The sequence below is a fragment of the Schistocerca serialis genome, chromosome 1 (assembly GCF_023864345.2).
Source record: "Schistocerca serialis cubense isolate TAMUIC-IGC-003099 chromosome 1, iqSchSeri2.2, whole genome shotgun sequence".
Classification (NCBI taxonomy): domain Eukaryota; kingdom Metazoa; phylum Arthropoda; class Insecta; order Orthoptera; family Acrididae; genus Schistocerca; species Schistocerca serialis.
The window spans coordinates 687,120,917-687,137,700 of NC_064638.1; the positions used below are offsets into that span (position 1 = coordinate 687,120,917).

Here is a 16,784-nt window from a genome sequence, read left to right on the forward strand (position 1 = left end):
ATGTGGGGAAAGGGTAGGATAGCTAGGTGCAGTTAGGAGGCTAACGAGGGGACGGGGGGGGGGGGGGGGGGGGGGAGGTGGAAAGGAGAGAAGTAAAAAAACTGTGGATGTCTTGGTAGAATAGAAGGCTGTGTAGTGCTGGAATGTGAACAGGGAAGGGGATAGGGCAGTAACTACAATGATTGACTTAGGATGAGGCCAGGAGGTTTATGAGAACATAGGATAAACTGTAAGAAGAGTTCCCATCTGTGCAATTCATAAAAGCTGATGTTGGTGGGAAGGATCCAGATGGCACAGGTTTCAAAGCAATCATTGAAATGAAGAATGTCATGTCAGACAGAGTTCTCAGCAACAGGATGGTCCAGCTGTTTCTTTGCCACAGTTTGTCGGTGGCTATCTATGTGGACAGACAACGTAGACTCCAGCACAGTGGTTGCAGCTTGGATTTTAGACCACATGACTGGTTTCACAGGCTTGTGAACAGACTAGGGTAGGTGGTGGTGGTGGGAGAATGTATGGGCCAGATCTTGCATATACATCTATTACAGGGATATGTGCCATGGGGTAAGGGGTTGGGAGGCAGGGGTTGCATATGTATGTACAAGGATATTGTGTAGGTTTGGTGGGTGGTTGCAAAGTACCACTGTGGGAGGGGTGGAAAGGATCAAGGGTAGGATATTCTACATCTACATGGATACTCTGCAAATCACACTTAAGTGCCTGGCACAGGGGTCATCAAACCATCTTCACAATAATTCTCTAGTATTCCACTCTTGAACAGCACACAGAAAAAATGAACACCTGTATCATTCCGTGCGAGTTCTAATTTCCCTTCTTTTATTATAATGATCATTTCTCCCTATGTAGGTCAGCATCAACACAATATTTTCACATTTGGAGGAGAAAGTTGGTGATCGAAATTTCATCAGAAGATTCTGCCGCAAAGAAAAATGCCTTTGTTTTAAGTATGTCCATCCCAAATACTCTACCAAGTCTGTGACATTCCCTCCCCTACTTCATGATAATACAAAACGTGCTGCTCTTCACTGAACTTTCTTCATGTACTCGGTTAATACTATTTGATAAGGATCCCAGATCATGCAGCAGTACTCCAAAAGAGGACAGACAAACACAGTGTAGGCAGTCTCTTTAGTAGATCTGTTACATTTTCTAAGTGTTTTACCAATAAGTGTATTCTTTGGTTTGCCTTCCCCACAACATTTTCTATGTGTTCTTTCCAATTTAAATTTTCTGTAATTGTAATTCCTAGGTATTTAGTTGAATTTACGGCCTTTAGATTAGATTGATTTATCATGTAACCAAAGTTTAACAATTCCTTTTAGCACTCGTGTAGATGACCTCACACTTAGCATTATTTAGGGTCCATTGCCAATTTTAAAACCATTCAGATATCTTTTCTAAATCATTCTGCAATTTTTCTTAATCTTGATAAGTTTACTGGATAATAAATGACAGCATCATCTGCAAACAACCTAAGATGGCTGCTCAGATTGTCTCCCAAATCATTTATATAGATAAGGAACACCAAAAGGCCTATAACACTACCTTGGGGAATGCCAGAAATCACTTCTGTTTCACTCAACAACTTCCCATCAATTACTACAAACTGTGACCTCTATGACAGGAAATTGCAAATCCAATCACATAACTGAAATGATATTCCATAAGCACCAGTTTCGCTACAAGCCACTTGTGTGGTACAGTGTCAGGAAATCTAGAAATAAGAAATCAATTTGAACTCTCGTCAGTAGCACTCAGCACATTCCTCATTTCAGGGCATGGTGAGAGGTAGTCAAAACTGTGATGGAGAATGATTCAGTTGCTTCAGTCCTAGGTAGTACTGAGTCATTAGGGGAATGCTCCTCTGTGGCTGAAGGGTGGGACTTTGGGAGGTGGTGGGTGACTGGAGAGTAGCAAAACTATAATCATTCAGGATGACATCTAGAATCTCTATGATCATCATTGTACATGACTGCACAACTGCAGTGTCCAAAATGATCTGTCCCTAGGTATATCATATACAGTGTTCAATGTGTATATATTAATAAAATTTGATTCCTGTGGAACCACTGCTTCTTGGTATTAATTTTTCATTTTCTATTAGTATAGTCACAACCTCTCACTTTCAATGCACTGAACATTATATTAGATTCAGGAGATTTCAAAAATATTTTAATCTGTTGTGGTAGATGTTACCAAAAGAATACATCAAAGTTGATTTCATGAGATGACATATTGGAGTCAAATTCTTGTCATAAATTATTACAATATTTCTGGCAGTAATGTATCATTTTCATTCAGATTAGCAGTCACAGCTCTCCCAACACAGTGAATAATTGATTTATGGTTTTAGAGTTTGTTCATTTGAACTTCGTGAACTTGAATTACAATTTTTTGTTACTGAGAATCAAGCATAAATAACTGATAGTGACATCACCAAAAGGATAAGAAACATCAAACTTTCATAATTAATTATTCACCCAGAGAAAAGATAAGGTAATCAAAAACACAAGAACATGTGGAGACACTTAAGAGTACCTAAAACAGAACACGAATGTTTTGAAGCTGTGCTAATAAGCTGCTATTGGGAATGAAACTCTCCTTGCTGGGTGACATTAATAACATTTACATGTTTGGGGCAGCAAGCCTTTCTTTGAGATCCACTTAACCCATCATGTAACAGAGCAATGCAGGACTGTCCCTATTCTTATAGTCTTTTTTTTTTTTTTTTCCTGATCTATCTTCGTTAGTAATATATAGGCCATGGGTAAACAAAAAACTGTCATATTCTTATTAAAGTGTATTTCCCAAACCTTCATTATTCACATTGTAATTTACCAATAGCTGATATCAATAGTGTACACAGTTGACAAGAAAACATTTTATTTAAGGAAATACTCAGAATTTATTACAACTGCAAGCCATGTGTACATTGAAACTCAACACTTCTAAAAATTGATTGTTTCTATTTTGACTTAGCTTATTTGAAAGCTCATTTTCAAGCTCAACTTTTACTATTTCTGAAAACATAATACTTCAAAAGTTATTTGTGCTTAAAATTTTTGTGTTCCAGAATATTCCAATTTTAAAATGTACTTCTTGCTGAAATTCAGTATCACAGTCTTGTAGCCCTGATTTTTCTGTTTCCTAAAATATATGCTTTCACTAAAGTAACATGTTAGTTTCTTAATTTAGATTTCACATTCTCAAAAATTTTTGAGAAATTTTGGGAATCCCTTTATCATTGAATCTTCCCTCTAATAAAGTAGAATCTATTATTTTGTCATTACCTAGCTAAAAAGCTTTTAGTTAAACAAATTTAATTCATGACTACTGTATTTTTGTATCTTTAATTTTTTCTTTCTTATATGTTAATATTTAAAATATAACAGTCCCATATTTTGCCATTTTATAATTTCTCTAATGCATACGACTATAAATATGTGCCACGTGTAAAGCAGCAGTAAAAGCATGAAGTCAAAAAGTGAACTTCAAAGTGAGTTGGAGTTGAACATTCAAGACGTTGCTGTTATCATCAGCCTGGGTATAGCAATCATTACATAAAGTCTGTACTGAGTTGGTAATAAGCATCCAGTATTTTGTTGATCATTGTCACTTCTGAAAGATCTGTAACTCCTTCCAGTTTGTGTAGCTGACTGACCTGCGTTAAAATATAAATACTCAAATATTCTGAGAAAGCAGAACATCGAACTAACCTATATACTATAAATGTAGAGAAAAATGAAAAACAAATTCTGAAATTCTGCAGTGCTGTTTACATTATTTAATAACAGTTCACCCAAATCAATAACCAAAGACATGAGATTAAAGCAAAAATTTGATGAGGCAGAGGCATGCGAAAGAGGTCAGTAAGTTACAATCAATGCTTGCATTTCTTGCAGTGAGGCTTTGATAGCTCATATCCATTGTCACAGTTCCAATTACAAACCTCAATAAATGTCACAAATATAAATGACCTCTTTGTTTTCTATTTGTTCGCCTCCTCAATAATTACTAGCACTAGTTCTGTATGTAATCATTCACTGTGCAATGAAAAACTTGGAATCACAGTTTGAAATCATTGTGATATATGTTTTCCTCACATTTTCATTCTACATCCATTTTTACTTTATCATCTCCTTTCTAATGAGACTGAGTTTCATTTAAGTATTCTTCCAATTGAGCCCATGTGGACAGGTCTCAGGCTAATCACAGCTTCAACTGGCCTCACATGCAAATTTTATCTTGTTGGTCACCGTAAGATAAGCAACCCTAGGATAATGCAAACAGCAGGAAGTGTCTAGTACCTTACTTCGTTGAGATGAAACTAAGTATGAAGAAATATATCATGGAGTATTTCAACATACTGTTGTAATCTTTTTTAATAATTATATAAAAATCAAGAGAACACATTACTAATTTCTGACAGTTAATTATTAAAAACACATAATTTTATTTCCAGAAAGAAAAGGAGACTCATCAAAGAGAGAGAGATGACTTCCACTTAGTACACAGCAGCACAACTATTATAGTATTAAAAATTTCAGGATGGAAGTAAGAAACAAAAGCAGAAGAGAACATGGAACCATTCACCTGTAGATGGATGATGGGTAATGGGTAATGCAAAGCACACTTGAAAGATCACAAAATTGCAAATTCTCTCTACAGAAACATAGACACACCCTAAACACCCTTTTGTGGTAATAAAAATATGAACTGTTTATTAGTTGGTTCTCCTGGAAGGCAATGTAAAAACAGTGGAAAAGACTGGAGCTGTTGGAAGCATGTAAGACATTTAGTGCAGCAAGAGGGTAGGGAAATACTGGAAGGTAAGAGAGGAGGGAAGTCATACGGCTCACAGTAGATGATGTGAAACGTGGGTTAACACTGATAATAATTCCAAACCTGAAAGTAAGAGAGGGAGGGGAGGGGGAAGGGGCGGTGTGCGCAAAAGCCGCAAGCCAGAAAGAGAGAGAGAGAGAGAGAGAGAGTATGGGGAAGAATATGAGATCAATTTTGGGGCAGGTGAAGAGTAGGATGGAAAACATCAAGAGTGTGGTAATTCCAATCCTAACGCTCATATGCTAGAAGATACAAGTCACAAAAAAGCGATACATTTTGAAAAACTTAATGAAATGTAAAAGCACAATACAACTGAACAACTCATAATGTTGCGCAGACAGAATGAACAAGAGAACAGAGTCAAACACCTTGACATCAAAGACAAACGAGAGTTGACTCGGTTGATGATAGACAGAATGTAGCAAAAACCAGGTAGGACACTAGTGGTAGAGGGGTCTTACTCATCTGACATGGGATACTCTCAAGTGTCCAAGCGTGACAATTGTTTTTTTATACCTGGTCAAATAAAATGCTCAGTGATTATTTTCGTGGTAGCTTTGATGCTCAGGTGGGCCAATCCATGCAGGGATGCAAAGATTGTCTAGTGTAGAAGGGTAGGCAGGACTGGGCAAGCATGCTTGTTGAAGTGTTGCAGATGATGGGTATGTAGGAAGCTGGGAGGGGGTGAAGCTGGGAGTACGTGAAGCTCGAGTGTTAAAGAGCATTTTGTGTTCATCAATATTTCAGCTAGCTCAGTATCATCTGTAGACTTGCTAATGTGGTCATGTCCAGGAGAGTCAAGATAATGTTTATGCGCAGCAAGTAGTCTGTGACTATGTTATAGAACCTATGTATATACCATACATCCACAGAATAGTGACAGATGAGGTCCATGTGCCAGAGTGGTCGAAGCAGAACATCCTTTCCAGGCTTGTGAATGGCATCAGCCAGTGAACAGTGGTCTATAATTATGGTGAACTTGTGACCCTCAATATCATCGCAAAAGTGTCTGATTGCTTCGTACACCACGAGAAGTTTGAGGTCAAACATTGATCATTTATGCTGAGAGGTAAAAGTTCCTTAAAAAACAACTGAAGAGGCTTGGTTGTGTTGCCAATATGCTGCTGCAATACTGCGCCAATCTATGTGTCACTCTCACCTGCAGTAACTGAGATGTGAGCATCAGGCACTGAGTGAGCCACTGCGACAGCAGTTTTGAGTGATTCTAAAGGCACCTTCCTAGTGCCTGAGATGTTCTTGCCAATGAGGGTGTCAGTAAGGGAAGACTGGATAAAGGTGGCAAGTGGAAGATGGGGATGGTCCAAACTTACAGTAGCAAGGAACATATGTAGTTCATGGTAGTCTGTAGGTAAAGGTAGGTTCCAAATGAAATCGGCATGGTCAGATGTTGATTGGGTGCCATTACACAAAATGGTATAACCATAAGGTGTCACTGTTGTGTGTCAGTAGTTATTTTTTATGACTGGTACAACACTGTTGGGGTATAGAGTCAACCTGGACCTGTGACAGGTGGTGTTCACACTACTGAGTGGCAGATGAAAAAATCAAACTGTCATCAAGGTACACATACGCGAATGGCAGGTTGAACAAGAGAGAGTCAGTAAAACTCTGTGAAGTTTGGGCAGCATTTTTGTGGCCGTAAAGCATGATTGGGGTAATCAGTGTACTTTTTTGGAATGTAATCAGTGAACATAGGTATTCTGTGGTAAGCCTTGTGGCAGTCCAGGACATTAAAACACCCATGTACCATTAAGCAACTGCGAGAAGTCTTGGATGTGAGGGATAGGCTAGTTATCTATAACAAGCCACCTTTCTTCTGAATAAGATGTATGGGGGAAGACCAAATGCTGTCCAAAGAGTGAATGATTTCAGCATCAAGTGGTTCACTGATGGTTGACTTGGCATGTCGTAACTTATGACGTATGAGTGGTCCTTCCGTTGTATTAACTCTGTGGCACATGCCATCAGAGATTGCTGATACAAGCTCATTGCTGCAACTCGCTTAAGGACCTTCAGTGTAACTGTGTGAGGGGGAAATACACTGGGGTGAGACACTGCAGAGACAAATGTGATTGACCATGAAATCCTGAAACATCAATGGCGGTGAAGGTAGAGCAGACTAGACAGAAGACGCTTTGTGCACTTGTGAAGAAATCATGCTGCAGGGCTGGCATACTACATGAAGAGCCCGTGCCAACCATGAAGATGCAGCAACTATTTGTTGACTTAGTGAGGCATTGTGCACTCAATGAGCACTGAGGGCAGAGTGTTGGTGCCAAACTGTGAGCTGGGTCGGTAACACAGAACACTCAGAGAGGGAGTGTAGGAAGAGGGGGCCTTGTACACATACCATGGAAGGAGTGCTGAACAGCCTGGACTTAGTGCACCAGATGCATGGTGTAGCAGTGAAGCCAACTCTTGGTAGAGGTCACAAGCAATTAGGGAGTAGGTGCAGGTAGTGCCCGAAAGTTAGCACCAGGTGGCTATGTGTCGTCCCATGCAACCATGTGTGCTCTCGCATAGCCCCTGCCAGCTAAGTGAAGTGGAGTGGGGTGGACGGTCGGGGGAGGTGCCGCTCATAGTACCAACATCATCATCTGAATGACTATTCGAGCTAGCGAGAATGTGTCTGTGCCGCAGGGTGCTATATGCTTGATCTTCAGTGCATAACTTATTTGCCAGCAGACTGGAAGCATATGGCAATAATTGTAATTGCAATTCATAGGGGATTTTGATGAACCACAATGTCTATAACACATTGTCGAGCATGAATTCGATGTCCGGTGATGCACGGAGATGCACCAAAGTTGGGGTGAGGACGCAGACCCTAAGTTCTCATCATATTAATACAACGTGCAATCTTGGAAGGGTCCATGGCAAACGTTCAATAATAATAGTTTTATCCTCAGAGTATTTGTGATAGGCAGGTGCAGTGAGGACCGAGTCACTGATAAGGTCTGTGAGGTTGTGCAAATGACCAACCAGGCAAATAAAACAGGAGTCTTTGTCCATAATGCTATGAAGGTCAAAGATGTTATCTGTTAAAAATACCAATTGTGTGGATTGTCCTTCAGTAATGGAGGGAATTAAGGAAACCTACTGGATAAAACCATTTGCGTAGGTGTTGGTGTACGAGGTATATCTGAGTGACTGGTAAGGGCAGTACAGCATTGGCAGTATCAAAATCTTGATTGAGCAGTTGCAGATATCCCGATGAGGCATGGGGCCATGGGGTGGGGGGTGGGGGGGGGGGGGGGGGGCAGGGGGGGGGGGAGGGGGGGATCCCTGAAGGAAAGGTGCAGATGTGCAGCTGACCATCATGGGATACAGCTGTAGCCGCAGAATGCAAAAACTGAGAAGTCAGAATATAGGGAGCCCGAGAGTGGGTGCTATCTATAGAAGGCAAGTAGTGCACAGATCCCAGGCCATTGAATGGCAGTGGTGAAATATGCAGTACAGTAGTTGCACATTGTGAGTAACACCAGGTTCAGAACATACACTGTAAACAGGTTGTGCAACATGCGAAGTGCAGAAATCGACATTATTGTATGGAAACATTGGAGTCGGTGCATTGTTTTTGCACCACTGTGAAGTTGATGAGGAAAGAGTGTCCATTCAAGTCACATAGGGGCAGAATTGTTACTGCTTCAGTTTTGTGTGGGATGTGGAGGACAGCATGTTTGAGGTCCACAGTCTCCCAGTGCAATGTAATGGGGTAGCACAGAGTTCAACATGTTATACATTGTCGGGTTCATAGTTGAAACTTCCTGGCAGATTAAAACTGTGTGCCAGACCAAGACTCGAACTTGGAACCTTTGTCTTTTGCGGGCAAGTGCTCTACCAACTGAGCTACCCACGCATGACTCATGCCCATCCTCACAGCTTTACTTCCGCCAGTACCTCATCTCCTACCCTCCAAACTAACTCATAGTTAGTAAGGTGCGCACGCAGAAGTAAACTAACACCAGAATAATTTTTGACAGAATGTGGGGGAGTCTGGGGATGTACACACTCAGGTTGAGAATATACTCACTAATCACACTTCCAGTACACTGCATCCAGATGCGGTGAGCTCTAAGACTGGTGAATATAGATTGCCACAATAGCAGTCTAAGACAAAGTGCACATTTGTATTGCAGGCATTGAAAATGATGTTTACAATGTTTGTTAGGGTCACCAATATAGTGATTCCAGTTCTAATGATGATATGGTAGAGGATGGAAATCACCAACAAGTGATTCATTATCAAAAACATTAATGAGACATGGAAGCACAATACTCTCGAACAACTCATAATGGCATACTGACACAAATAACAAAAGAGGAGAGTCAAAGATCATAAAATCAAAGATGAATGATAGTGTTCTAGTGGGTGATAGTTGACACAAGAGGAAATGACAAGAGCAAGGAAGTGGGAAGTGGAACAGAGCATAAAAGGGGTGACAAAAGGTGTCCATGTGATTTCTGTATGCACTCTAACTTATGGTAACCAGTGTTAGCCTTTATGGAGTTAGTTTTTATTAACTTATTATTTTATGTCAAAACCAATAAAAAAATAACACAGCGTATCAGGACAACTTAATTGAACAATAAATGGGATCATTCAGCTAAGTTATTTAACTCACATACTTCCAAAACCATTTGAGATACTGTGATTCTGTTTTCACTCAGATGAAATGTAAAGAAGTCCTCACTGAACTAAATATAATCTCTTATCATAGCTGTATTAACCAAAGAAATGACCTTCATCTCTTTAATTAGAACTATAGTAATGTCTGTTAGTATTGTTGAATTTAAAGAGACAAATTCAACAGTGTTTCACACAGAAAAATCAGAAAAGTAGTTTTACAGAAATTATAACACTTAGGAGCTGGAATTCATTTAAAAAATAAATTGTTTGCTGAATGATGCAAGTCTGAAGTATTTGAGATAAGTTTAATTTAAAACACAACATGTGGTTGGACTGACACATCAACTCTAAAGCAAAGAATGTGGCATCTAATGATGATTCAGTAGTTAAGTACAGTAACAATTCTCCTCTTGTTTCCACAAGAGATTTAGAAGGAAAGTGAATGTCACAAATTGAATAGACTTTTTAGACAAGAAATTCAGTTATAACTTCACACAAAAAATTTAACAGGAGTTTAATTTTGAGATACACATGTATATTGTAAAATTACAATACCAGCCAAGGCAACAAAAATGAAATCATGAAAGAAAGTGGTGATAAACACTTCCTCCAATTATGTCAGCAATTCATTCAAAATGCAACCATCTACCTTGAAACATGTTTGCAGTCACCATTGCAATGACTTCTGATTACTCTGAAGATATTCCTCCAATAATATCTGACACACTACAAGAATGCTTTGTTTTAACACCTCTCAGGGTATCAGAACTTGTGTAGAGACTTCATCTGTGAGTTTATCCCACGGAAAAATGTCAAGCAGTGTCAAACAAGTTGAACACACAGACCAACTGATAATGCCTTCACATCCTGTCTATCGACCAGAAAACAGCCAGGTAAGTGATTTTCTAACCATAGATGACCAGTTTCAAGTGGTACTTGCTCTATGAGAGTTTATAGCAGAGTGGTGCGTATTTGCTACAATTAAGATTTCTTTAATAGGGTAAGGACCATTTCTGTCTTCTCCAACAATCCAAGAACAAACATGCACACTTCACCACTGCTGATGTTTAATTTGCTTAAGCTAGTGTGAATGACTGGCAGCCCAATAATGCATAATTTTTATACCTCTCTCTGTGATTTGTAGTGGTTGCTTCATCAGTAAAGATAATTCTTTGAAGATATGGTGGGAACAGGATAGAGCTGCTAGATGCAGCAGTAAGAAGCTGTCCCCTGTCAATATACCATAGTGGATTCAACTCAACAGTTCTCACTGCATTCCTTCTGCAGTCACCATACACAAGCAGAATATACACAAATACTTCATCTGTAATGGATTTTCTCTCAAACACTGTGGCTGATTAGGTAATACGGATAAAGATTGTTGATTCAATACTTTGGTCTCTTCTATTTTAAACACCTTTACAAGTTTCAATGGTTGCCCAAATCAGCAATTGGATTAACCCTGTCATCATTGATGGGACATATATGTACCACTGAAGTAATTTGCAGTTTTGAGTGTTGGGATGTCTCAGTCCACATACATGTAGTCCTGCAATCTACTGAGAAGCTTTCAGAACTTAGAGAAAAATGCTATGGACCATGGGCTGAATGTACTGGTGGGTGTGAGTGGCTGCATGAGACAGCATGTATTTATAGCCAGAAAATCGTGTCTGTTTCATGAAAATCAAATCACATCACATTTTATGGGTTCCAAGAATGTCTGGAGTGAGTAACTGTGTTCCCTCATGCACTACAGATACTGTACATGCAAGCAGTGTACTGGTTAGTGGTGCTGGCTACTGTGGAAAGTACGGGATTGGCTAACAACAATATGGAAAAGATAGACAGCTACTCACCACAAAGAGGAGACTTTGACTCGCAGACAGGCACAGTGAAAAAGAACACTAGAAATACTTTTAGCAATTGGATACAGCCCTTCCTCAAAAGTAGAATTCTTACACATTCACACAACAACTACTCACACACATGGCCACTGTCACTGGGTGCTTAGGTCCAATTGTGACTGCATATGATGTGAGCAGCAATTTACCTGGGGTGGCTAGTGGTGTTGAATACTATAATTTTTGAAAACTACTTATCAGATTTACAAGAGCAAAATTTATTTGAATTAATACAACAGAAATTATTATTAATACAGTAGAAATTATTATAAATTCATTTGAAAAATAGAAGTTGATACCAATATCTCTGTAATTAATAGATCTATGACAATAGACTATAAATGGTTTGGTAATGACTTCCTTACAATTCACCTGCACAGAAGTAGAATTACATTATCTTATAAGTTTCTGTAAACACACTCTAAGAAAAGAAACTATACACCACAAAGTAATTATTTGAATGGGACAGAAATGAGATGTGATGTAAATGTACAGACAAGCAAGGCTTACAACTTCAGAAAAATTGGATGATTTATTCAACAGAACTGCTTCACAAATTGAGCAAGACAATAAAATGTTGGTCAATCTCTGTCCCTTATGGCCGGCCAGAGTGGCCGAACGGTTATAGGCACTACAGTCTGGAACCGCGCGACCGCTACGGTCGCATGTTCAAATCCTGTCTCGGGCATGGATGTGTGTGATATCCTTAGGTTCGTTAGGTTTAAGTAGTTCTAAGTTCTAGGGGACTGATGACCTCAGAAGTTGAGTCCCATGGCGCTCAGAGCCATTTGAACCATTTTTTGTCCCTTATGCAAACAGTTATTCAGTTTGGCACTGATTGACAGAATTGTTGGATGTTCTTCTAAGTGATATTGTGCCCAATTCTGTCCAATTGGCTTGTTAGTTTGTCAAAATCCCAAGCTGTTTGGAGGGCCCTGTTCATAATGTTCCAAACATTCTTATTCGGGAGAGATCCAGCACCCTTGATGGCCAAACTAGGGTTTGGCAAACACGATAGCAAGCTGTAGAAACTTTTACTCTGTGCAGGCGGGCATTATCTTACTGACTTGTAAGCCCAGGATGGCTTGCCATTAATGGCAACAAAACAGCATAGAATATTATCAGTATATTGCTGTGCTGTAAGGGTGCCATGGATTGCAACAGAAGTGGGACATCAGACCATCACTCCTTGTTGTCAGGTTATACAGTGGGTGACAGTCAGGCTGGTATCCCACTGCTGTCCGGGGCATCTGGGCTCAAGTCGAAGCGGGACTCATCACTGAAGACAATTCTACTCCAATAAATGAGATTCCATGCTGAAGATGTGTCTGAGATGCCTTGGGCAGCAGTAGGATACCTACTTGACTGTCACCAGCCATATGACCCAACAGAAAGGAATGATGGTCTGGGGTGCCATTTCTGTTCATAGCTGGACCTCTACAGTTGTCATCCCTTACAGTACAGCAGTACTTTGACAATATTCCACAGCCTGTTTTGTTGCCCTTCATTGCAACCCATCCCCATCAGCAAGATAATGCCTGCCCACACAGGGCGAGAGTTTATACTGCTTGTCTTTGTGCTTCTTGGCCATCAGGGTTGCTGGAACTCTCCCGAATTGAGAACATTTGAAACATTACGGTTAGGGCCCTCTAACCAGCTTAGGATTTTCACAATCTGAGACACCAATTGGGCAGAATTTGGCACAGTATCCCTCAGGAGGATATCCAAATATTCACTCAATCAATACAAAGTCAAGAGCCAGAGGTGCACTAATATGTTATTGACTTGCTCTGTTTCTTGAATAAATCATCCAATTTTTCTGAAATTGTACTCATTTTTTTTTTTTTTTTTTTTTTTTTACTGTAAATGTACAACTCATCTACCAATTTCCACCCCATGTGGATAATTTTTTAATGGTGTTTCTTTTTTCTCTTTTTTTCTGAGAGTGTATTTAAGGTGAACAGCTTAGCTGAACCAGACTCTATGCATAGTTCAGTGAGATATACTGGCCAAGAAGCAGAAAGACAAGCAGTAGAAACTCTCACCCTGTGTGGGCAGGCATTATCAAAAAGTCGGTATAAATTTGAAAACTGAATAAATCACGGAATAATGTAGATAGAGAGGTACAAATTGACACACATGCTTGGAATGACATGGGGTTTTATTAGAACCAAAAAAATAAAAAAGTTCAAAAAATGTCCGACAGATGGTGCTTCATCTGATCAGAATAGCAATAATTAGCATAACAAATTAAGACAAAGCAAGGATGATGTTCTTTACAGGAAATGCTCAATATGTCCACCATCATTCCTCAACAATAGCTGTACTCAAGGAATAATGTTGTGAATAGCACTGTAAAGCATGTCCGGTGTTATGGTGAGGCATTGGCGTCGGATGTTGTCTTTCAGCATCACTAGAGATGTCGGTCGATCACAATACACTTGCGACTTCAGGTAACCCCAAAGCCAATAATCACATGGACTAAGGTCTGGGGACCTGGGAGGCCAAGCATGACGAAAGTGGCGGCTGAGCACACGATCATTACCAAAGGATGTGTGCAAGCGATCTTTCACGCGTCTAGCAATATGGGGTGGAGCGCTATCCTGTATAAACATTGTACGTTCCAGTAGGTGTGTATCAGCCAGGCTGGGGATGATGCAATTCTGTAACATATCAGCATACTTCTCACCCGTCACGGTAGCAGTTACAAAACCAGAATCACGCATTTCCTTGAAGAAAAAAGGCCTGATAACGGTAGATGTGGTAAATCCAACCCATACCATGACTTTCTTATCATGCATGGAGTTTCCACGACAGTTCTAGGATTTTCGATAGCTCAAATTCTGCAGTTGTGGGCGCTGACAGACCCTCGGAGTGTGAAATGAGCTTTGTTGGTCCACAACAGGTTACTCAACCAATCATCATCTTCCGCCATCTTTTGAAATGCCCACACCGCAAATGCCCTCCGCTTCACTAAATCGCCAGATAACAGTTCATGATACCGATGGATTTTGTATGGATAGCATTGCATGGTATGCCTCAGTGCCAATCAAACGGTAGTGTATGGAAAGCCGGTGCAATGTGCGACTGCACGAGTGCTAACTTCCCCGTGCATAGACAAACCCACTACAGTCTCCATTTCTTCCTGAACTGTCTCAGCAGCATTACGCCTTGTGCTTGTTCGGCCACTATGGGGTCTATCGTCTAAACAACCCGTAGCTTTGAACTTCGAAATCATTCTCGCCACAGCTGCATTTATCAACGGACCTTTACCCGTTCGAATCCCCTTTCTATGGTGATAGGATCGTAACACTGAACTAGCACATTCCCCATTCTGATGATACAGCTTAACTAAAAGTGCCTTTTTAGGTAACATCAACATGGTGTGACTGCTGGCGCATCTGATTCTCTCTCTCATTACAGCTCCTTTTATACACGATTGTCATGCACAGTCACTGACGTTTTGCTGTCCCGCACCATCTGTTGGGCATTTTGTGAACTTTGTTTTTTTTTTGTTCTAATAAAACCCCATGTCATTCCAAGCATGTGTGTCAATTTTTACCTCTCTATCTACATTATTCCGTGGTTTATTAAGTTTTTAAATTCATACTGACTTTTTGATCACTCAGTAAATGAGCATAGATTGCGTTTTATCAATGAAAAATCAGTGGTTGTTAGTGTGCCAGTTTATCCCATGAAGGCAGACATCAACTAATCTGCAAATAAAATATATGATGTTAATTACACAGTTTGAGTACCTTCAAAGAAAATGGAAATCTAAGAACTATGTTTCTCACCACATCAAGTGTTTCACCATTCCGAGGCAATGCCATGATTGCACTTTCATCCCAGCAAGGATTCAGAGTCTTCTTTTTAACACTAGATTTATATTTAACTTCACCACTGATCTTAAGCTCACAGTAGGGGTCACTAAATCCATTTAAATCTTTGGATTCTAGGTCATGAGCCCTGAAACAAAAATTATTCATAATGTTTTTAAATGTTATCTAGTGTTCAGTATATTCATAAAACAGTTCAATAAAATTAATAAACACAATATTCCTACTCTCCTTTGAATTCACCTAATCCACAAGAGGTTCACTAGTAGCATTTCTGATATGATGGTTCAGTTTATACAGTTCTTATCACTCACTTTTAGCTGATATTGTACCCTACATTTATATAACACTGAGCAATCACTTTTATGGTAGTAGACATGTTACTCGTGACAGCAATCCTCTTTACTGTCAGTAAGCTTAGTTTTTTTTTCAGTGTTATGTTTTGCAGATGAAGGGCAGTTCAGTCTTTATAGAAGAGTTAAATGGCCAACATTTACACAATACATCAAAAATCACTAATGTACTGGTGGCTCATAAGTAGAGTTCGAGTTTTGCATGTTTTGCATATCATTTTTTATGATACCTGGTGTTATATCTTTACAAATTATGATGTTTTGGAGGTACTAGGCGACTTTAAATTCAAATTTAAAATGCATATATTTGCATAGTTTTGGTGTTTGGGCATATTATTGTCACATGTAGAGGAAATGGCCATAAAGATGCATATTTTTGACATTTAGAGGTCATACTGAAGTTCATTTTGTTCCTTGACAATCCGAGAACCTCCCAGAATATTAGACCAATAAATTTCCAAAATGAGATAATACAGGATGAGGCATCAGAACAAAAGTCTTTCAGATAAATGTTGGTAGCTTATGTAAGGACATAATCTTGTTTTTCCACTTAGGTAGTCTCTCAGACTTAGGAACTTTAGTAGTCTTCAACCGGTGTTCTTGGTGTTTTCCGGTGAAATAACTTCAGAAGAAATTTTTGCGAACTGCTTTCGGTTTCGTTACTGTCATTAGACGCTTGATTTTCTTTCTGTGTTAGTATTTTGTTATATTCTCATTTGTTGTTGATTAATACTGTCAATAATAGTAGTTACTTCCCTTGTAGAGCAAGTTTGTGATAATTGTAGTCAGTTTTTAACATCTTCTTATTGTAGTAGCGGAACTTAGATAAAGTTGTTTTCTTGTTTCAATAATTGTAAAATTTTACCATGAGTGAGAAGTGTGGGCTTTGCCGTAGGTTCGTGAGTAGTGGATTGCGGTGTGAGACTTGTTCGAAGTATTTTCACTGGGGGGAATGCAGTGGGGAAGCCAGTGGGCATTCTGGTGAGATCCTCTCCTGGAACTGCCGGTTATGTAGCAAGAGTAAGTTGATAGAGGAGCAGGAGCGTAAGATCTGTGCCCTTCAGGTGCAGTTGAAAAACGCACAGGAGGAGCTAGATAGGATGAGGAGGGAGAAGGGGGTTGGGGAATGGGAGCTGGCTGTTGGCAAGAGATCTGCTAGGAGAAGGAGATTTTCAGA

General features: G+C 39.6%; 1 protein-coding gene across 1 annotated transcript in view; it reads right to left on the minus strand.

The window, feature by feature from the left end:
- LOC126425182 (uncharacterized) overlaps positions 1-16,784 on the minus strand; it is a 289,759-nt gene that overhangs the window by 88,945 nt on the left and 184,030 nt on the right. Inside the window, exon 13 of the mRNA XM_050088170.1 lies at positions 15,213-15,384. Coding sequence (XP_049944127.1) covers positions 15,213-15,384 — 172 coding nt within the window. The remainder of the gene's footprint in view (positions 1-15,212; positions 15,385-16,784) is intronic.